At 39.7% G+C, this 23060-nt stretch overlaps 1 protein-coding gene across 4 annotated transcripts in view; it reads right to left on the bottom strand.

The window, feature by feature from the left end:
- The window catches only part of ZFYVE9 (zinc finger FYVE-type containing 9), a 51032-nt gene extending 30202 nt beyond the window's left edge, over positions 1-20830 (bottom strand). For 2 of the 4 annotated variants that reach the window (XM_070745868.1, XM_070745871.1), the window contains exons 1-5: positions 20390-20672; positions 13002-13105; positions 9766-9869; positions 2858-4929; positions 540-639 (exon numbers count right to left, since the gene is read on the bottom strand). In XM_070745868.1, the coding sequence (XP_070601969.1) occupies positions 540-639; positions 2858-4929; positions 9766-9835 (2242 nt within the window). In that variant the 5' untranslated portion in view covers positions 9836-9869; positions 13002-13105; positions 20390-20672. Of the gene's footprint in view, positions 1-539; positions 640-2857; positions 4930-9765; positions 9870-12991; positions 13106-20260 lie in introns of all 4 variants that reach the window. The other 2 variants (XM_070745869.1, XM_070745870.1) reach the window with 2 other exon arrangements.
- Positions 20831-23060: the final 2230 nt, after the last annotated feature.

Here is a 23060-nt window from a genome sequence, read left to right as displayed (position 1 = left end):
TGCTTTTTCTTATGTGGTTGTATGATGTGATCTTCATTCATCACTCTGCATGATCACTTACCCTTATATTCAGTCCAAAATCATTGAATACCCATTCAGTTTTGATCACATTTTCTTGTTTTACCCTACATACTTCTTAACTATGCCATTCACAAGCTTTCAATTTACCTTTGTTTCTCCTGACATATACAACTTCTACAAAGCATACAGAAACATGTTCTTATACACAACCATTCCCCCCTAGTTTGACAAAAATCTTTTCATGGCAACACACTACACACTAGCCACTATCTTTATTTCTATCCTTTATGCTACATATCAGTTTTAGACATTGGTAAGTACTCTAGTAATTCAATAGTGCACACTAGACACTAGAATTATTACTGGTATCATTCTGAAAATAGCTTTCTCATTAAAATTATGTCCAATGTGAAAATACATTACACTGGATTGCAGAACGGCCCTCACTCATATATTAGAAAGTCTCCATTAACCACAAACTAATGATACTTGAGTATTGTTTCATGTATATCACTTACCATTCATAAGTACTGAATGACAAATTACACAAACTCTGGCTTCCTTTCTATCCATGTATAGCAATTTGCATTTCAGACTACAGCACCCTGCACAGAAAACCTTAAGTAAAATGAGAAAAAATAAAATCATTTGGACAGAACCCTCTATCTGTATTTCCAACACAAGTGTGTTCTAGTTTTTTTCTATAGACTAAAACAAAATTGATTACTGCTCGTGTAAAAAGTCATTGTGTATTACATTATACATTATATATATTATACATTATACATGTTGTAGACTGAACAATTTTCCAACAAAAATTTCCGTCACAGAAACAAACTCGAATCAGATTAAAAAACAGTGATCAGCCCAAACTTCCCCAAGAGCTTTTATAACAGAGAATGGACTAGCTCTTGAAACTGTCTTAAACAAAGCTTTTCATTCAATTGTATTGAGAAAATATTTTTAGAACAGCTGATCATATATTGTTGTCTTAAAACAAACTTGAAAAATTAATTTTGTTGTAACTGCTAATTGAATCTTGCTTGCTGGCATTACCCCAGGATCACACAAGTTGTTAGATGAGGGCCTCAATTTATCACAATGTGGAAAGAAGTGGGAGTGCCAGGCAAGCCTGCCAACAGGCAAGAGCAGTGGAACAGGTGGTTAAGTACCACCAGTGGCCATCATAGGCAGCTACTAGGGAGGCACGTTTACAGGAGCACAGACAGGTGGGTGGATGCGTGGGTGAGTGAAAAGGTGGCGGGACTGGCAGGCATGATTGGTGGCCTTTTGTCAGCTTCCCTATCAACTTCACGGTGTGGGAAATCAGCAGAAAAAGTAACAAATGGCAATCAAATGATTGCAGCATAAAGTGCTGCAACTATCATAATTGTGAACTGGCTGCCAAGTGCCCTTATTATAATCACATGACCGCAGGAAAAATGCAATGGCTGCTTCAAGGAAATCCTGCTCATTCAGTGCTTTTATAACTTTGAACAGTTACCGAATGGTCGTAACCAAAAGACTACCTATACCAGTGATGGCAAACCTTTTTTCTCTCGGGTGCTGAAAGAACATGTATACAGGCTATCGCGCATGCATGAGTGCCACACCCATAATTCAATGCCTCCCCATCTTCCTGGCTTCTGGTGGGCTCAGTCCGCTTGTGTTTCGTCTCCCCCAGACTCCAAAGACTTCCCTGGAGCTGGGGGAGGGTAAAAAGGCCCTCCCTCATCCCCCCCCCCCAGAGGCTCTCTGGAAGCCAAAAACACCCTCTCCAAGCCTCTGTGTGAGCCAAAAATCAGCTTGTCGGCACATACATGCACGTTGGAGCTGAGCTAAGGCAATGGCTCCCCTACCAGCAGATATGGCTCCGTGTACCACCTGTGGCATCCGTGTCATAGGTTCACCGTCACTGACTTATACTAACGCAACTAAATATATTAAAACAATTGTGCACATTTTTTAAAAAATACAGTAATACCTCGTCTTACGAACCTAATTGGTTCTGGAAGTAGGTTTGTAAGGCGAAAAGTTCGTAAGACGAAACATTGTTTCGCATAGGAAACAATGTAAAAGCGATTAATCCGTGCAAAAAGAAAAGAAATAGCAAAATGGCGCTCCGCTGGGCGCCGCCACCTGACTGTCACCTTTTAAAACAGCCGGGGGGCTTCTCGGCGTTCTCCCGAACCCAAACACGAACCCGAATTTTTCGGGTTCGGGTGGCCGCTGAGAAGCGCCGCTGCCCGGCTGTCACCTTCTGAAACAGCTGGGGGGCTTCTCGGCGTTCTCCTGAACGCTAGACCCGGAAGTTCAGGTTCGGGTTCGGGTTCAGGTTCCGGAGGCCGCCGAGAAGCGCCTGGCTGTTTCAGAAGGTTACAGCCAGGCGGTGCCGGGCGGCAGAGCGCCGGTTTTGCAATCGACGGCAGCGTTTTCAGCCGATCTGGAGGCTAGAAAGGAGGTGGGGAATCCCAAAGCTCCGCCCATGGAATTCCCTATTGGGATTCCCCACCTCCTTTCTAGCCTCCAGATCGGCCGAAAGCGCCACCGCCGATCACAAAAACCATTTTGCGATCTGCGGTGGGTTTGTAAGCCGAAAAAAATTCGTAAGAAGAGGCAAAAAAATTTCAAACCCTGGGTTCGTATCACGAGGGGTTCGTATCTCGAGGTACCACTGTACCTGTATTAGTCATTAGTTTCCTTTCAGCAATTTGAATACAATGTATTATTGAAAATAACATCAAAAACACTCAGAAAAACCTGAGTCCTAGAATAGACTATTGTAACTCTAGGCCTCCCATAATTTATAAGATTTTCCAATTAAACATAGGCCTACCTTTCCACAGGCTCTGCAATGGTGCCTTCTTTTAGTGAATGTAAATCTGGCCTCACATTTCATACAGTTTGGTGCTTGAGAATCTGGGACCCAAACTGGAGCGACTTCACCCAAATTAGCAAATGGCTTTCTTGTATGAACACCCGACTGGCCGGCTCCAAGATCATTGTCAGGGCTATCTGAGGCTGTTGCAAGGCACAAACTATTGGAAACCACAGAATCATAGTTGTCTGCATGCTCTCCACTGGCATCTGTGACCAGAGCATTCTGTACTGTTTCATCGGCATATATATTTGTTGCTACATTTTCGCTTGTTTTTATTTTTTCACTTATATCGTTTTTATTTTTACTATTCCCACCACAGTTTGGAGGAACCAAGTCATTCTGTAAATGATCCAATAATGGCTTTGGAATCTGTAGTGTAAGATTTGTAGGCTGTTTTGGTCGGGCACCACCAAAAGGAACACTGAGAGATTGTACAAGAGCAGCTGATTTTACTGATGCTTCTGTTGATTCAGAGGGAATCTGACTGCAGAGATTATGCAAGCATTTTTTTCTTATTTGGTCACCGGAGCAGTTTGAAGTGACTCCACTTCTTTCTGTGGCTTCATTTCCTCTTTGTTCATAAACATTACTATAGCATTCGGATTTGCTCTCTTCTATCTCTTTTTCCTCCGTTACAGAGTCTTCCTTGGAGGGCAAAGTCTTTGGAATATGAGCAATAACTGAGTTCTGTATTCCATAGGAATCGCAATAATTAGGCAGCCCATTTGACAATGATGTCCCCATGACATCAGTTGGACTGGAACTTTCAAGCTCCTTTGCAGATGACCCTTTTAAATCAGTATCTACTTCTAACATGCTGTCACTATTACCTGCACTGATACTACATATTGGCTGCTGTGCTTCATTTTCTGTTTTTATTTGTTCTCCCATCTCATTTTGTGGAGTTAGTTCTTCATTTGTCACCTCTTGACAATCTGATGAATGAGCAGCCATGCTGGATAGTTTTTTATCATTTGTGCCAGCTTCATTTTCAATAGCAGTATCATCTTGAGAGATCAAATATCCACTAGAAGATTCACAATCATTGCCACTTCCTGGTAAATTCAACTGACATGTTGTAGACAACTCGGCTATCCCTGACTGAACTTTTGAGGCTATCTGCTCCGTTACGGAAGTCTTAAAGGAAAAGCTATCATTGTGTGTATTAGGTGAAGAACTTTTGGTTTCCAGTTCTGTTTTCTGAGCAACTACATCAGTGTTTAAATCTTCAACTGATACATTTTGTTCTTGCACTTTAATACTTGAGTCAAATGGCCTCTGAGACGGAATTATAATAGCTGATGCAGTAGTTTGTAAGAAGTGATTATCTTTATGTGCATTATTATTATTCTCCTTTAACAAAGAAGAATCAATGGATGAGCAATTTGAAGCAGCAGCAACAACAGCAGTAATATCATGGTTAATAGAATCTTCAGTTCCATTCAGACTCGTTGATAGTACTGGTTCTTTTTCAGTGTCTGTATCTTTTTCAACAGACCCATTTACAGTAATATGAAGATGATTGGTTTGTTGGACTTCATTATCCAGTGTAAAGCTAACGGTATCCATTGAAGAGGGGCTGCTATAGCTTTTACAACCTAGCAAATCATTTTGTAATGCTTTTTTGTCACAGTTATGCATGACAGCTACCACTAGAACATTTTTTTCTTCGGGTAAACAGTCTATATTGCCACATTTTTTTCCTTCACCATTATCAGAGTGGCACTGATTATTTTGATTGCTATTCCTCATAACCAACTGATCATCTGTTGTTGCCTGGTCATCAATCCACATGTTTGTGTTTTCTTGGCTCATATTAGGATTTTGGCCATTCAAACAATAATCCCCTTCTCCTATAGATGTAGTGGCTATATGTGACAGGGAAAAGGATTTCAATTTCTCTGGACACTTAGAAAGGGTTGATTCGTTTACATTGGCTAGAGCTGGGTTTAAAGTCAGCCGATGAGGGGAAGGATCTAGGATCTGACTCCACTTTGCTTCCAACAATGTAGGTGAAACAGTTTCATCTAACAAAGAAATAAAACATTGGTTGAAATAAATTTGCGCTAAATTGAATAAAGACACTAAAATTAGAATAGAAATAGATAGAAAAATAAAATAGAAATAAATAGAACTAGAAAATGGAAACAAAAACACTTTACCACAATAATAAGAGCTGGAAGGGACCATGCCCCCTGCTCAGGCAGGAAATCCTATATGATTTATCTGAAATGGTATAGGATTTCCTGCCAGAGAAATGGTTTGATTAAAATACCTCCATGGTCCCTTCCAACGCTGTTATTCTGTTCTATTAAATAACTTGTCCATGTTTATCTTGTTTCACATCAAAGATACACAACTTTCCTTTTTATCAAAGCAACAGAGAAATGTCCAACAATACTATAAATAAATAAATTTCAGCAGTTAAAATTAAAATTCAGTTAATCCCCCCCCCAAAAAAATGAATGACAGATATAATTAAAGTTTGGAGATTGGAATAGTAGTTACTGAATTCTACACATCTGGAGAAAAGATTTATACTACTTTCATCCATATACTGTAACTACAGTGGTACCTCGGTACTCGAACGCTTCCTTTCTCGTACATTTCGGATAACGAACAAAATTTTCGGCAAAAATTTGCTTCGGTATCTGAACAAAAATTCAGATACCGAACAGCCAGAGAAAATTTTGTTCATTATCCGAAATGTAATCCCGGCAGCTTCAGGGGGCTGAGGAGCTCTCTAAGAGCTCCAAGCTGCAGGAAGGGTGGGGGCTGCTTAATCCCGGCAGCTTCAGGGGGCTGAGGAGCTCTCTAAGAGCTCCAAGCTGCAGGAAGGGTGGGGGCTGCTGCAATCTTGGCAGCTTCTGGGGGCTCCTTTCCTCATTGCTGCCTCTTATTACCTGTAAGCAGCTTCAAAAACTTTCTCCTTCCCTGTGGCTGCAACAGCGGCGGCTTCCCTTCCAGTAGCAACAGTGCTGGGAATGTCACGTGATGAAGGGAAGCCGCCGGAGCCATCTCAGCAGTTGCTGCCGCTCCAGCAGCTTCCCTTCATTACGTGACTTCCCGGCGCTCTTGCTACTGGAAGGGAAGCCACCGCTGTTGCAGCCACAGGGAAGGAGAAAGTTTTTGAAGCTGCTTACAGGTAATAAAAGGAAGCAATGAGGAAAAGAGCCCCCCAAAGCTGCCGGGATTGCAGCAGCCCCCACCTTTCCTGCAGCTTGGAGTAGTGAATTTATTTATCCCATTGGAAATAAAGAAAATAGATTTAATTGGTTCCCAGCAAGTTAACAGGGGCTGGGAACTAATTAAATCCATTTCCATTATTTCCTATGGGATAAATAAATTCGGTACTTGACCAAATCGGTTCTCGACCACACTTCTGGAACGAATTGTGGTCGAGTACCGAGGTACTACTGTACCTTTAATGACATAGTAAATGTAAAAACAGACGCAGCAAAAACCGCATCTGATCAAATAGTTCTGCTTTCCCACTTTTTAAACAGTTCTTACAATATTTGTCTTTTCAAACTGCTGTTGTGCTCTCTATTACTCTCATACATACTCATTAGAAACAGAGTGTGTTTGTGTGTGGATGGAAAACCTTTAACATTACAACAAAAAGAAAATGAATCAATTGGCTCATGTGTTGTAACACAGCTACCACATTCCAATTACTAAGAAACAACCATTTCCATTCTATTACTCTATGTCAGGGATGGGGAACAATGGCCCTTTACGACCTGTGGGCTTTGACTCCCAGAATTCCTGAGCTAGCCATGTTCAGGAATTCTGGGAGCCATGCTGGCTTGGGAATTCTGGGAGTTGAAGTCCACAGGTCATAAAGGGTCTTCGTCAGAGATGGGCTGCTAAGGTGGAATGGTGACATGTGCTCACCCCCGTGGCTCTGAGTGCTAGCGAGTCCAGTGCAATTATGCTACTGCACCTGCACAGGTATCAAAATCGTGTACAGACACGCAGGGGCCCCCGTATTTTGGAGTGGTTTTTTGCTTTCGCGCATGCGGGTGGGTGGCTGCATGTCCGCGTGCCATTTTGCTACCTGCCCAGGTGCAGTAGCATAATTGCAGTGGACTCCGCTAGCACTCAGAGCTACGGGAGCGAGCACATGTCACCATTCCACCTTAGCACCCCACCTCTGGCCATCATTTCCCAACCCCTGCTCCATATGATAAACTGAGAACTTATGTACTGAAGACAAATCCCTTGTGTGCCCAATCAGACTTGGTCAATAAAAAATGAAATGAAATGAAATGAAATTCTATTCTATGAAAAAACCGATCAGCCAAATTAGTGAATAAACATTATTCCCAAAATGACAGCTAAAATAAATACCAAATGCTATATTTTTCTCTTAACTATTTATTAATGTACAAAATCTGCTGTCATAATGGTCACTAGTTTATATATTCTTAAAATTCTAATTCACAAACAATAGTTTTATCAATAATTATTAATCCTGATTCGTGGATAGAATCTCTAAATTAAGAGGCAGCACTGCTTTTGGGAAGCAAAATTAGGAGTGGACTATTATTTTTGTCTACTTGTACCCTAGGTTCTTAGAAGTGTATAGTTAGTCAGCCTTGGAAACAGAATATGAATTTGATCTATGTCTGGTGTGATTTAGCAAAATTTTAATTATTTGTTTGCTTAGTAGTTTTGAAGTTACAAACCTCAATGTAAGGGAATAGAACATATAAGAATACAAAAGAATACGAAGATTAAAGGATATACCACAAAGTTATTATATCTGTAAAATTACCATTTTTATTCTTTATTACACAGGAACTCACAACAGCTTGAATTATTCTGATTTTAATATTAATTATATTATATGGCCCAAAATTCCTCTCTGAGTGAGATGGATAAGAAATGTGATAGACAGACAGGCAGGCAGGCAGGCAGACAGACAGACAGACCACTTTTTAAAAGTGCATTTTAAATCCTAGTTCTCCTAAGGCAATTTTAAGCTCACCAAAATCTTTTTAAACAGTCACAAAAACCAATGGTTTTAAAACCATAATTATAGCACAAGAAAACAAAAATGGAAACAATTCACAGAAAAATAATCTGGAAAAGATGAACTATGAAGGCTTCCTGCCGAGATTAAAAAATGGGAAGCAGCTCCTACTCAGCTATGTATAAGACAATATTAAAGCCGAAATGAATCATAGGCATAAATTAATTAAGAATTTAAACCTTCACATATCCTGGTGCTATGTAAACATCCAGAACACTTAATAGCAAAACATGTATACACCTATTTTAACAAAGATGTTTTCTTCCTTCCTAAGCATGTGGGTTGTTCCTATATTTTGAATATTTCTAAGCAATATACCGGTAGTTAGTAACTAACTATCCTTAAAGAGATGGGTCTACTGAGCCCAGGTTATTTGAAGGACCCCAATAGAAAATTGCTAACATTGAGCACATACAGTAAAAGCAAGACTATCGTAACCACTATTTCCATGAAATTATTTTTTAAAACAGGCAACAAAATTAAATGTCGCAACTATTCTTTGCTTTTATTCAAGGATCTAAATGCAAACAAAAGGGATTGATAGAGGCCTTAAGCCCTTCTGCCTATAACTGATATACATGTCCCATCAAATTGCTTCCTATGGGTCTCCAAGCCCTTGACATCATAGCTTCCCCATACAAAACAATTTCTACAATTGTATCTACAGTTATATAATTCAAAGGGATTGCCACAAGGAGGAAAAAGAAGAGAAATCCACTCAGTGATGGGCTCCTTCCCCCACAGGGGGCGACGCAGTGGGGGTAGTAAGTTTATGCGCTATTTATTGAATACAGTACTTAATAATTTTTTTATTGTCCTTCCTTCTCTAGTACCTTAGTATGATCCTTAATTACTTTTAAAATAGGAAATAATTAAATAGTATGTTTTACCCATAAATGCTTTAATCATTTTAATCATTATCTAGAACTGAACTTTTATAGCAATTAAAGAAAATTGAACTACTTGCCTAATCTGTTATCATATTGAACCTTGTGGGTTCAGTACACAACCTTAAAATGTTACTCTGCTCCTCAACAAATAATGCTATCTATGATTTGTCCTTTTTTGTGGCTATTCAAATAATGTGACTTAATCAACTGAAAGAGTCCAAGTACCTATTTGAAAACTTATCTTGGTTGGCAAGCTACTCCCACCCAGTCACATGATCTTTAAGCCACCCCAGTCACATGATTCTCAAGCCACTCCCACCTGTCACATGGCCGGCAAGCCACTCCTACCCGGTCACATGACCATCAAACTACACCCACATAATAAGCCACACCCACAGTGTGGTAGTAAAACTGTTTGCAGCTATTTCCTGGGTCCACTGATACAAGATCTAATATATAAACTTACAGAAGATTCAACCCCAGTCTTACTGTGAGGCAGTGGAATTAGCAATCTATGATCATAAATGCTAGTAAATGCTTTCTATCTTAGGTACACAAGTGTATACTTAATACTTAAGTATAATTGTGAACTTGAATAACAAGAGGTAATGGTTGGAAATATAGTAGCGGGAAGAATATCTGTTATCTTTTATCTATAATCAATTAATATTTTATCTGTCCTAGTTATCAGCAGGATGCAGATTTATGTAATTTTCAACTTTTCTTGTTCTAGGAATATGGGAACACAATTCATATGAGATTTTTAAAAATTTTAAACTAAGTGTTTCTTCCTAATAAAATTTTAAGTTATCCAGTGCTGTTTTCTTTTTTATTCTTTCCAGCAAATGGACAGGTGACTAGAGCGGATAATAAACATAAGCAAACACTAGACCTAAATTCAGTTTATGTCTCCAGTCCTAACAAAAGTTGTTCACCTTCATTTTGTTCAAATTCATCTAAAACCTTATCAAGGTTATAAGCCTCTGTCTGGAAATAGTTCTCCATTTGGCACGAACGTCATCCAGAATCTTGTTTGAACCTGTGAAGTAGACCATTATAAAAATTTAGGATGGTATTTGCAGATCCAAATACATTTCCTTTAAATATCAAGGCATTTTTCCAGCAATTCAAAAACATCACATGATGAAATTCTATTATTGGTCATAACCGCCACAGGAATAGTAAAAAAAAAAAAAAAAAAGTTAAAAACTTCCAGACTAAGATATACTGGGAATTTGAAAGGGAAGATACATAGGGAATGAAAAGATGGGGCATAGACATCAGAGAGTTATTGTTAATGGCGAGTATTCTGAGCAGAGACAGGTTACAAGCGGTGTGCCACAAGGGTCTGTTCTGGGTCCTATTCTTTTTAATATGTTTGTGAGTGACATAGGGGAAGGTTTGGTAGGGAAGGTTTGCCTATTTGCCGATGGCTCTAAAGTGTGCAATAGGGTTGATATTCCTGGAGGGGTCTGTAATATGGTAAATGATTTAGCTTTACTAGATAAATGGTCAAAGCAATGGAAACTGCAGTTTAATGTTTCCAAATGTAAAATAATGCACTTGGGGAAAAGGAATCCTCAATCTGAGTATTGCATTGGCAGTTCTGTGTTAGCAAAAACTTCAGAAGAGAAGGATTTAGGGGTAGTGATTTCTGACAGCCTCAAAATGGGTGAGCAGTGTGGTCGGGTGGTAGGAAAAGCAAGTAGGATGCTTGGCTGCATAGCTAGAGGTATAACAAGCAGGAAGAGGGAGATCCCCTTATATAGAGCGCTGGTGAGACCACATTTGGAATACTGTGTTCAGTTCTGGAGACCTCACCTACAAAAAGATATTGACAAAATTGAACGGGTCCAAAGACGGGCTACAAGAATGGTGGAAGGTCTTAAGCATAAAACGTATCAGGAAAGACTTAATGAACTCAATCTGTATATTCTGGAGGACAGAAGGAAAAGGGGGGACATGATCAAAACATTTAAATACGTTAAAGGGTTAAATAAGGTTCAGGAGGGAAGTGTTTTTAATAGGAAAATGAACACAAGAACAAGGGGACACAATCTGAAGTTAGTTGGGGGAAAGATCAAAAGCAACGTGAGAAAATATTATTTCACTGAAAGAGTAGTAGATCCTTGGAACAAACTTCCAGCAGACGTGGTTGGTAAATCCACAGTAACTGAATTTAAACATGCCTGGGATAAACATATATCCATCCTAAGATAAAACACAGGAAATAGTATAAGGGCAGACTAGATGGACCATGAGATCTTTTTCTGCGGTCAGTCTTCTATGTTTCTATGCTATGTATATTTATGGGAATGAAAAGATATGAGAGAAGGTACAAAGGGTTATTTGAGGATATTGTCAACTCATGAAGCATTCCTGGCGTGCTCCTGAGTTGCCATAAAGGGGGAGAGGAGACTGACAGCACGGCAGCCACAACCAGAAGCAAATTCCATGCATACCTTTCTCAAGGTTGTATTGGAAGCTACCAGCAACAGCCGGGGTGGGGGGGTGGGGGGTGATCGCTACAGCCTGCGAAAGTGCTCTGTTGGAAAATGTAATTTATGACACACCCTGGGAGGAGGAGGAAAACAGGGTCATAATTGGGTCGTAAATTACTTGGGGCAGAGCTGTCTTCACTTGCGGACATGTTGCTCCTAATAAATAACTGGATTAGAAACTTGGCTTGAGGCTCATGGTTTAATTAGGGCATCCGTAGGAACCCTGACAGCTATATTGCTCTCTGGCATAATAGACAAATGCGTATGTAAAAGAATGTGAGTGAAAGATAGAGAAAATGGTCATGAGTAAATAAATTAATCAGAGGAATGGTGCCTATTTGGAGATTTGATCCCCAACTATCCTAAGTATACAATTGTTCAATACATCTCATGAAATTTTACTTCCCTGCCTTTGAAACAAAATTAATAATAGTTGAACATATAAGATATAAATTTGTTGCCTAAAATTCAATTAATTTAATTTTAAGGTGTCCAGGGGGAAAGCATTTTGAAATTCCCTGATATTTCCCTGTAACTTGTGATCTAGTTAAGGCGTGGTTGTAGCTGACATCATACCAAATGGCTAAGCCGTGGAGAAATATTGGTAGCTGAGGAAGCAAGTTGTTGCCACAGTTATGTTAATTTTTATTGACTCTGCCAGAAAGCTTTTTTTTTTTTTTACATGATTTTTCCCTGACTATTGCTGGACTACCAGGCATGATGGCACAGTCAAGTCCAGAAGGGAAAGTGCCAATCTAAATACTGGGGAAAATGATGTTCCAAAAGGCAGCCACCATGGCAGAAAAAACTGGTTTTTCTGGGTCCCATCAAGGACATTCCTTAGTTGATGGGACCTGTAACATGCCTTTCTTGCTGGATCTGATGAGATAGTTGAGTAGATATAACCATGGAGACACAGTATATCAAATATCCTGATTCTATGTAGTTTTATAGGTCAATATCAGGACCTTAAATTGCTCCTGGAAGCATACTGGTAGCCAATGGATATTACAGAGCAGAGGTATAAAGTACACTGCTTGAGGAGTGCCTATAACTGCCTGCTCCACTGCCTTTTGCACCAGCTTCAGCTTCCAAGTGTTCTTCAAGGGCAACTCCATGCAGAACATGTTACAATAATTTATTTTGGGGGTATCCAGTGCATTTTAAAATTGCTGTACAGGTTGTCCTCAACTTACAACCACATTTGGAACTATAACTTTAGTTGCTAAGTAATATGGTCGTTAAGTGAACGTCACAATTATTAAGCAATTCAAAGTTCCCCCATTGACTTGGCATGTTGGAAGCTGGCTAGGAAGTTTGCAAATTGTAATCATGTAATTCCAATGACTGTAAATGGTTGCAAACTGCAAAGTGTCCCAACCATTGTAAATATATGCAAACTGCAAAATATCGTCATTGTGATGATCGGGATCCAGTGACAGCTATAAGTGCAAAGACCAGTTGTAAGTTATTTTTTTCACCACTATTTTTAATTAAAATAACCAAGAAATGATCTTAAGTCAAGGATCACCTATCAAATTTAGTGAAGCCTATTTTTGAAAAGAACTCTCACGCTGCCGTATCAGAAAAATATCAAAGATATAAATACACAAATTATGAAAAAAATAGATCTAAAATTCCAAGATACGGTATCACTTACCATGCCTTACCTTTAATCTTATATAAGCTTGAAGAAACAACTCAGGCAATGCCTATCCATCATATATACTGCGAAGTCAGGTAGTTCAGTTGACTCTCTATGTTGTGCTTGATCCTAAAAATGAAACAGCCACCACTTATAAGGTTTCATGCAGAAAACAGAAATATAGCCAATATGTCTACCATTTTAATAACCATTTTTTAAAAAGTACAGATTCCACTGCAAAGATCTATCAGTATATTTTGCTACAATAGTGGACAAAAATCTTGTATTTGTATTTGTATTTATTAGATTTGTATGCCGCCCCTCTCCAAAGACTCAGGGCGGCTAACAACAATATAAAAAGACAATGTAAACAAATCTAATATTAAAACAATCTAAAAAACCCCAATTTAAAGAACAACTCATACATACAAGCATACCATGTATAAATCTTACAGATTCTCTCTATAAAACTATACAAAGAAAATATGTATTAATGAATGTACTTCACCTACTTCACACTGGAAGATACATTCATTGTTCTGTATACTTCTAAAACAGACTTTAATAACTGTAGATCACAATATATTCCATCTGGCTCTTGTAAACTATTTACTATTTACTATATCCAAGAATAATTAACATTTTCAAACATTAGTATACACTTCAGTTAATGTAAATGACAGAATCAAAGAAACTAGAGAACAATACCGTATTTTTCAGAGTGTAAGACACGCCTTTCCCTCCCCTAAAAGAGGGTGGAAATGTCAGTGTGTCATATTTGGCCTACCAAAGCCAAGGCCCCATGTCCTGTTTTTTGTAAAAATGGGGTGCGCAGAGGGTTTGGGAGGCCTGCAAAGTTCTCCTTGGGGCTGGGGAAGGGCAAAAACACCCTGCTTTTGCAAAAAAAAAACCCAAAATAATAATAATAATAATAATAATAATAATAATAATAATAATAATTTATTATTATTATTATTATTATTATTATTATTATTATTTAGATTTGTATGCCGCCCCTCTCCGTGGGCATATTTGTTTTGCAAAAACGGGACGTTTTTGCCTTCCCCCAGCCCCTAGGAACATCCTGCAGGCCACCGAAACGCACTGCCGCAAAAACTGGTGGAAATGGGTCCATTTTTGCAAAAAATGGAGTGTGCAGAGGATTTGGGAAGCCTGCAGAGCGCTCCTAGGGGTAAAGGGAAGGCAAAAACTCCCTCGCTTTTGCAAAAACCAGACCCATTTTTGCAAAAAAAAAAACAACGGGCACACAGAAAGAAGGTTTGTGAAGGTTGCAAAGTGTTCCTGGGGGCTTGGAGGACCAAACCTTTTTCCTCTTACTTACGTCTTTGAAATCTTGGTGCATCTTACTAGTCTGAAAAATAGGGTACTTAGCTGCAATGGGGGGGGGGTTTCATTCCTGTCCCTGGGGGAGGGGAAATCTCTTGCTTTATGTGTAAAGTACATGGAAGAGAGGGAGAAGGAAAAAAACAGGAGTGAGATCTCCACTCCAAAGGCCCAATATTCCCTGCCTTCCATGACATTCCTGGTGCTGCTGCTCCTCGAAGGGAAGCCGCCAGAGCCACCTCAGTAGTTGCATGCAGGAGAGGGAGGGAAGGCTGAACGAAGCAGGGAGGGAAGGGGTGTAGGCATGTGCACGCATGCTAGCACACACACCCTATTGGACGCGAACTAAAAAAGGTTCTCCATCAATGAACTAGACTATTCTCTATTCTCATTTTTACTTTACATGTGATTACCATATTTTTCAGAGTATGAGATGCATCTTATACTGTTACTTCAAATGTAGCTTTTTGGAAGCTTTTTTCCCTTGTCCTAACTAGGTGCTAATGATATTCCCAGATTCCTATTCTCTCCAAAGAAGGTTTTTTCCAGCCCTAAGTCTTTGCAGGCTTGTTTTCATTCCTTCTCCCTCTGAAAAAGGCTTTTTCAGCCCTAATCAGGGGATAAAATAATGTGCTGAAGCTGAACAGACTAAGGACGCTAGCCACATGAATACCTGGCAGGTAGAATTCCCCCCCCCCCCAATTTTCCTCCCCCAAAACTAAGGTGTGTCTTATACTCCTAAAAATACATTAATCTCAATTTGAAAATTCATGCCCAAGCATCTCCAATCAATTATCTTTCAGAATACATTACCCAGCACTTAAATAACAATTGGAATAGAGATTTAATAGATTTAATTATTCAATTTGTCTTTGTTCTAAATTTCTCAGAAAAATATTTTCCACAAAAATCAAGTATTTACTTGATATTCTAGAATTCTCTAAACTCTATTTATACTTGAGAGTATCTTTAAAGGTTGCAGTTACTGGTATCATTACTGCAGTTTTTTTAGAAGAAGGATAATGAAAAATGCACTTAATTTGAGACTAATATTCATGAAATGTAATGTATTAGAGGAAAGTGCATTACAATCATTGTTTTCCTTCCATTGTATGCTCTAGTGTCCCTAGCAAGCATCAGAACACATAATTGTGTACATTATTCTTCCAAATGAAGAAAAATGTGGCAAGACTGGGTAATGGAGAAATTAATAAAGCATAATCAGTATCTAACATACTAAAAAACTGCAAGTGAATTCTTATCCATTAACCACACTGAAAAGAATAAAATGCAATGTGTCCAGTTAAACCTATAAACTCCACAGAGACCCTGGCAAATATACTGTATTTTTCGGAGTATAAGACGCAGCTTAGTTTTGGGGGAGGAAAATAGGCAAAAGAATCTGCTTACCAGCTATTCATGTGGCTAGTGTCCTTAGTCTGGTCAGCTTCAGCACACTATTTTATCCCCTGGTTAGATCTTTAAAAAACCTTTATTCGGAGAGAGTAACAATGAAAGAGCTTGCAAGCCAGTAAGAGCTGGGAATATCATTAGCACCTGGAAAGAAACATTCGAGCAAGTAGAGAAATGGAAAAAACCCTGCAAAGACTTAGGGCTTGGAAAACATTCTTTGCAGAGAGTAGCAATGAAAGAGCCTGCAAGGTAAGATCTGGGAAAATCGTTAGCACCTGGTTAAGGCTGGAAAGAAATAGCAAGTAGAGAATGGGAAAAAAAACCCTACAAAGACAGGGTTTGGAAAACATTCTTCACAGAGAGTAACAATGAAAGAGCTTGCAAGCCGGCTAATGCTGGGAACATTGTTAGCACCTGGTTAGGGCTGGAAATAAATTTATTCGGAGCAAGTTAGAGCAATGAAAAAACCCTGCAAAGACTTAGGGCTTGGAAAACATTCCTCTCACAGAGAAACAATGAAAGAGCCTGCAAGGTAAGAGCTGGGAAGATCATTACAGCTACTTAGGGCTGGGGGGGAAAAGCTATATTCAGAGTATAAGACGCAGCCAAATTATCAGCCTCTTTTAGGGAGGTGCAGATCACTCAGATCAGAGTGGAACACATCTATTAAAAAATCCTACACATTTTTACTCAAAATTAAATATTATAGCAGTGATGGCGAACCTATGGTACGGGTGGCTCGTGTGCCATATCTGCTAGCACACGAGCTGTTGCCCTAGTTCAGCTACAACATGCATGTGTGTGCTAGCCAGCTGATTTTTGGCCAACATAGAGGCTCTGGGAGGGTGTTTTTACCATCCCCCATCTCCAGGGAAGCCTTTGGAACCTGGGGAGGGCAAAACGCAAGCCTACTGGGCCCACCAGAAGTTGAGAAACAGGCCATTTCCAGCTCCAGAGGGCATGGAAAGCTGTTTTCACCCTCCCCAGGCATTGAATTATGGGTGCGAGCATTTGTGCATGTGTGATAGCATGTGCCCACACTCTTTTGGCACCTGAGGAAAAAAAGGTTCGCCATCACTGTACTATAGTATTCAATCAAGCTCATATTTATTTATTTATTTATTTATTCGATTTTTTTATGCCACCCTTCTCCTTAGACTCAGGGCGGCTTACAACATGTTAGCAATAGCACTTTTTAACAGAGCCAGCCTATTGCCCCCACAATCCAGGTCCTCATTTTACCCACCTTGGAAGGATGGAAAGCCGAGTCAACCTTGAGCCAGTGATGAGATTTGAACCGCTGACCTACAGATCTATAGTCAGCTTCAGTGGCCTGCAGCACAGCACTCTACCTGCTGCGCCACCTTCCTCCAGGTGCTCACGTGATCACATTTTGGGCGCAAGGCAATTGGCTTGCAGCGTCCTGTGACCATGTGACCACAATTTGTGATATTTTCACCAGCTTCTGGGTTTCCTTGCCAATTTCCTATTGATTTCAGTAGTCTATCTTTAAATATTTATCTAGGTTGGCATTTTTCATTTATATTCATGGCTAGCCAATCTCAGGTTTTGAATGTATCTACTAAAAGAAATATAATCAAACCCAGGATTGTGAATTTATGGTTCTCCAGGATCCTTCAACTCTGTACATTTCAAGTGTCATAAATTCCCGTTATGTTACACTTTTACATGAGAAATAAAGCCGTATGACAAGCTGAACTGTTTTTAAAAAATAATTAACGTTCTTATCCATACATTTCTATAGACTGGAATATTCTAGAAAGTTTACTAGAAAAGGGGAAAAACATTGTGCAGTAAATAAATACTATGTTTTCATGCATTCATGCTGAATTAATAGAATAGAATAAAAGATAAAAATAGCCTACTTTAACAGTTAATTTTTCACTTTTGTAAATAGTTTAAATATTCAAAAAATAACAAGCAGTTGACTTAGAAAACAACAGCATAGGGTTGTCAAATCATGTCAGACCAATATTTTTTTCTTTTTATAGCGATGAAAGTTTGTTAGGAAAAGAAGTGCTGTAAAAGGGTTGCACCATGATATTAGTAAAGCATTTAACAAGTTTTTTAATTATATCCTTATGAACAAAACGTTGGTTAGATAATAATCTGAACCAACCAGTTGTACAACCCACCCAAAAGAGATTTTCTAAATTGTCCTAATGGGAGGTGCTGAGTGAGATCCCTCAGGGTCTTGGCCCAGTGCTGTTCTATGTCTTCCTAAATGACGTAAAACCTGATATGAAAAGAATGTTTATTACATTTGCTAATGATACGAAGAAGATGCTAATCGTGGTTCAGAATAATCTTAGTATGCTTAAACATTGAGACATATCTGGTAGGGGGAATATTAAGAAAAGTCTGAGGTCCTGATCTTGGTGGGAAACATTAAATAAAAAGGTACAAGGTTGGGAAGACCTGATTTGATGCAGAGAATCTTGAAACACTAGAATTAAATTTTAGCGATCATTATAATGTAACAGCTAACACAGGTGGTATGATACAGGGCTATATTAACAAAAGCATTTCATTCATCTATTAGGAAGTAATAATTCCACTGCACTCCAATAGTAATGCTTTGGTCATTTCTGGCCACTACACTTGGCACTGCATTTTAATGGGATTTACACAACCTGCATCAGCTTCAGGGGAGAGGTAGCATGATGATAAGAGATCTGAAACTAAGCTCAAGAAGGAAACAAAAGATGACAAATGAGAATGTGATACTGGACTACAATTATCTATAACAGTATTGTTCAGTCCTGGCCATTTTAAGATGTATGGACTTCAATTCCCACAATACCGCAGCTAGCATGGTCTATAAGGCTGCCACATTGAAAACAAGACTATGTTCCTATTAAACGTGACAACAGGATAAGAACCAATAGAAACATAGAAGATTGACTGCAGAAAAAGACCTCATGGTCCATCTAGTCTGCCCTCATACTATTTCCTGTATTTTATCTTAGGTTGGATATATGTTCTTCGGAGAGGGGCGGCATACAAATCCAAGTAATAAATAAATAAATAAATCCCAGGCATGTTTAAATTCAGTTCCTGTGGATTTACCAACCACGTCTGCTGGAAGTTTGTTCCAATCATCTACTACTCTTTCAGTAAAATATTTTCTCACGTTGCTTCTGATCTTTCCCCCAACTAACCTCAGATTGTGCCCCCTTGTTCTTGTGTTCACTTTCCTATTAAAAACACTTCCCTCCTGAACCTTATCTAACCCTTTAACATATTTAAATGTTTTGATCATGTCCCCCTTTTCCCTTCTGTCCTCCAGACTATACAGATTGAGTTCATTAAGTCTTTCCTATGCTTAAGGTTGAAATTAAAAGAAGGAAGATGCATGTTAAATATTAGGAGAAAAAGTTAACAGTAAGAGATATTAAGCAATAGAAAGATTTCAGCCACCTGTCAGAAGCTATTTAAAGAACTGAGGAGGAATTTAAGAAAATTACTTTTAAGGTTTGAACTCAAATATATTATATTTCTATCAATTATTAAAACTATGTAGTGCCTTTTAAAAAAAAAAATCTGACACTAAGGAGTTTACAAATAATAAATATTGCATTTGTTTAAACTGAAAGATCTAAGGATTATAGAAAAAATATTCTTAACCACTTTATTAAAAAACAAAAACAAAGTGCATATATTTGTCATAATTACAAGGGAAGTAGATGGGATTTCACAAGCCCAAATCAAAACTGGGAACACATCTCACTTCATACATTGCATTAGATTATGTAAATTTTAAAAACTGATTCTTCCCCAAATCCCTTCTAGATGGGAATGCTGTATGGGAATGCTGTAATGCTCCACGCATACCTAAAGTGCAAACTGGGAAAAAAGATGCAATTTTTATCAGCAAATAACAATATTTGCCATATTTAACATTTACAAAAGTTGGGCCACGAAGGTATAAGGTGTTAAATCAACAGCAAAAAAAAAAAAGGGGGGGGGGGGAATACAGGAAAGCAAAGGCGAAAAAAATGCAAACAAACAATACGAAAACGATGCCCTATGAGCCCTGCACCTTGGCTGTAGTATTAAGAGGAGCAAAATAAGTAGATTAAGTAGGACGGCGAGTGTTCTTTGTGGGGTGCTTGCCACGTCTTCTGGCTGAGGTGTCTCCCTAAAGGAAGACACTATAAAGAGAAGCCCCAAACTTTCAGGCGATGAAGTAAACGCCTTGTAAAAGGGGAGAGAGAGCCATCAGCCCCGAGTAAAGAGTTAAGCGGGGACCAGTTTCTCCTCTTTTTCCCTTCGAGGTCTCAAAGCTCGACCTCCCTTCACACTTACGAGGGACGCGCAAGCCACTAGGAAGGGAGTTCTTACGGGAGGCAAAAACATGATTTCATTTTTGATTAAATCCCGCCCTTTCCCTTCATTCCAACCCTCGGGGGCTCCCAACCTTTGTCTGCCCCCTCCAGGACGGGGATTCCCTTTGCCTCCTCCACCATCACTCCTTGGAGGAAGCCCCGCAGGGATGATACGCACCTCCGAACTGCTCCTTCCTCAAAGCAGGGTACCTCATAATGCCCTCCCAGGGCCCCAGGAAGAAGGTAGCCCGGCCTTGAGCGGCCCAACGCTAGGTAGTAAAAGACGCAACCCCGGCGCCTTCCTCACCTCCGAAAGCAGCGGCGGCAACAACAGCAGCAGGCGCCGCCGGGCCTGCATGGCGAAGAGCTCCTTCCCGTGGCCCGCCGAGCCCTCTTTCTCTCCCGAGCGGGGCCTTGCGCTTAAAAAAGCGAGCGCGCCGAGAAAGGCCGACGCGGAGCCTTAATAGGCTCCCCCGCCCGTCCCTCAATTCCCAACCGCGAGGGCCGCTGGCGGCCAGCGGGCTTGGCTGACTTTAAAGCTTTATTCGGAGGGCTCCCTCAGCAAACCGGTAAAGCAGCGCCCCCTGTCTGGTTCCAGGGGTGGTGCAGGGCACTGCGGCACGAGCCCAGCGCCTGACCGGCCTCCTCGGGCCACCGGCGCACGGCTGCGTGGTAGAGCGACGCCGCGGATGAGATGGCGAAATCGAGCGTCCCTCCGGTAGCTCGCTTCCCTCGTATCCCCCCACCCTCCCTTCATGGACTTCCTCCGCGGAGGCGGCGAGCCCCGCGCACGGCGTGGCGAGTTTTTTTTAAATCTGTGAGGATTTCTGAGCCGGAGTATTGCACCAACATTCACACGCGTCTGAGCAAGGGTCGTGAGAGGACGCTTGTAAATAATGCACACAACTTGTTCTGAGGGAAGGTCTATCAGACCCGGTGCAACACACACATTTCGGTGATCTCAAAAGGGCAGAAAGCGTTGGTTTTGAAATTTATTTGAATGTCAGTAAGCTCGGGTTGGTAGTTGGTCTGAGATCCGAGCTTGGCAACTTGGTTGCAACCAAATTGCCAAGCCCGGAGCTCCCACCAACATCCCAGAATTGGTTTCCTATGTCCTTTTCCTGCCCTCTAATGTCTTTCAAGTGTCTGACTTTTGTTTTTTTGCAGGCACTCCATACTTTGTGGTCTTTATAGTCGTTAGCAACATCTCTGCATTCTGTATACTGTATTTTCTTCTGAGTTTAGCGTTTAAATTAGCTCTCCCGGGGCCACACACACACACACATTCCAAGCATGTGTCTAGTTTGTATAGATAGTCCTTTACAGCCACAATTGGGACTTCCATTGCTAAGCGATATATTGAGTCGTGCTTGGTTTTACAGCTTTTTTTTTTTTTTGGCTACAGTTAAGCAAAACACATCACTGTTACATGAACCTGGCTTCCCGATTGACCCTGCTTGCAGAAGCCAGCTAGGATGGTTGCAAAGGGCAATCCAGTGAACCCTGAGATGCTGCAACTATTGTAAATATACTGCTCAAAAAAATAAAGGGAACACTCAAAGAACACATCCTAGATCTGAATGAATGAAATATTCTCATTGAATACTTTGTTCTGTACAAAGCTGAATGTGCACAACAGCATGTGAAATTGATTGTCAATTACTTTCATAGTATTTTCTACTCAAATTTCATATTTCAATTTAGTATTCAACAGTTTTCTGTTGCCTGAAGGATAGGAAGGTAGCTACTCTTTAACTTATCAGTGAGTAGGGAAAGGCTCTGTGTAAAAATAATTCCTGGAATAGCCATCAGAAGCCAAACTATTGAGGTGCCTGCAACTAACACATTACAAAGTGTTTTCTTAGATCTCAGCCACCAGATACATAAAGTTATGAGAAAGGGGTATAGAATATGCTTTATAATATGTAGTATATTGCATTTGTTAGGGGAGAGAGCAGTACTGAGACAGAATTACCTACAGGGAGTGATAACTAAGAAAACAATGATTAAGACAATTACAAAAGTCTTGGTGAAAAGTCATAGGATGGCTGATTAACTCCATTAGTGTAATAAGCAGTTTTGTCTCAAGTCTGTGAGAAAAGGCATTAAATCTGACAAAACATGGCTCAGATTCACAATGAAATGTGCCTGTGATTTTTTTTTTGTCAAGGAAAGCCATTCTAAGGACACAGAAGATTCTAGTGAGTTAAAATGTTCCCTGCTGACTTTAGGCTATTATTTCTGATGTCAGATTATGTTGATTTGTTACTATATAGACTGGCTTGTTTCTGCTGATGGAGGATAGCCACATTAGAGGAGCAAGTATTTCTGGTGATGTGGTGATACAAGTGCTGCAAGAGTATTGACAAAGCAAGTATAAATGTTCCCATCCATGTTTCTACAGGATCTGGTTTCTGTTATCTGCATCGTTGAAGTTGGTTTGTTGCTACTAGTTAGTAGTTGCTTTAAAATAATTACGGAATAGTATATTCTAGTTCTGTTACCTCCTTCTGGAGCAGGCAGGTAGAATAGTGGTCCCATTGTTTAAAATAGTTTGGTGCCAATATAGGTTTTCATTTATATATATATAAGACACTGCAATTTTGGGCAGCTTATAATAACCAGAGAGATTAGCAGTTCCATTCAAATAAAAGCAAACCCTCATAGGTGATTCTGAAATTGTAATTGCCCTCCTCATGCTATATAAATGCATATGAACTTTAAAGTAAATTCCCTGCATTTAATGAAATTTAAACCTAATTAAAGGTGCAAAGGAATGCACATTCAATAATGCTTAGGTGTTAGGATATTGTGTTTGCTTTTGCAAAAAGGGTTTTATAGAACATTTAAAGATTTAATGTTTTTAATATTTTGGATTTTATTTTTTGGATGTGCTACTGGAAACTGTAAAGCTGCTTTAAGTGGCAATGCACAAATTATAACCAGTAGTTTAATAGCATTCCTAAACCTATTTACTC

The sequence above is a fragment of the Erythrolamprus reginae genome, chromosome 3 (assembly GCF_031021105.1).
Source record: "Erythrolamprus reginae isolate rEryReg1 chromosome 3, rEryReg1.hap1, whole genome shotgun sequence".
NCBI classification, from domain to species: domain Eukaryota; kingdom Metazoa; phylum Chordata; class Lepidosauria; order Squamata; family Dipsadidae; genus Erythrolamprus; species Erythrolamprus reginae.
This window is presented reverse-complemented; position numbering and strand designations above follow the sequence as displayed.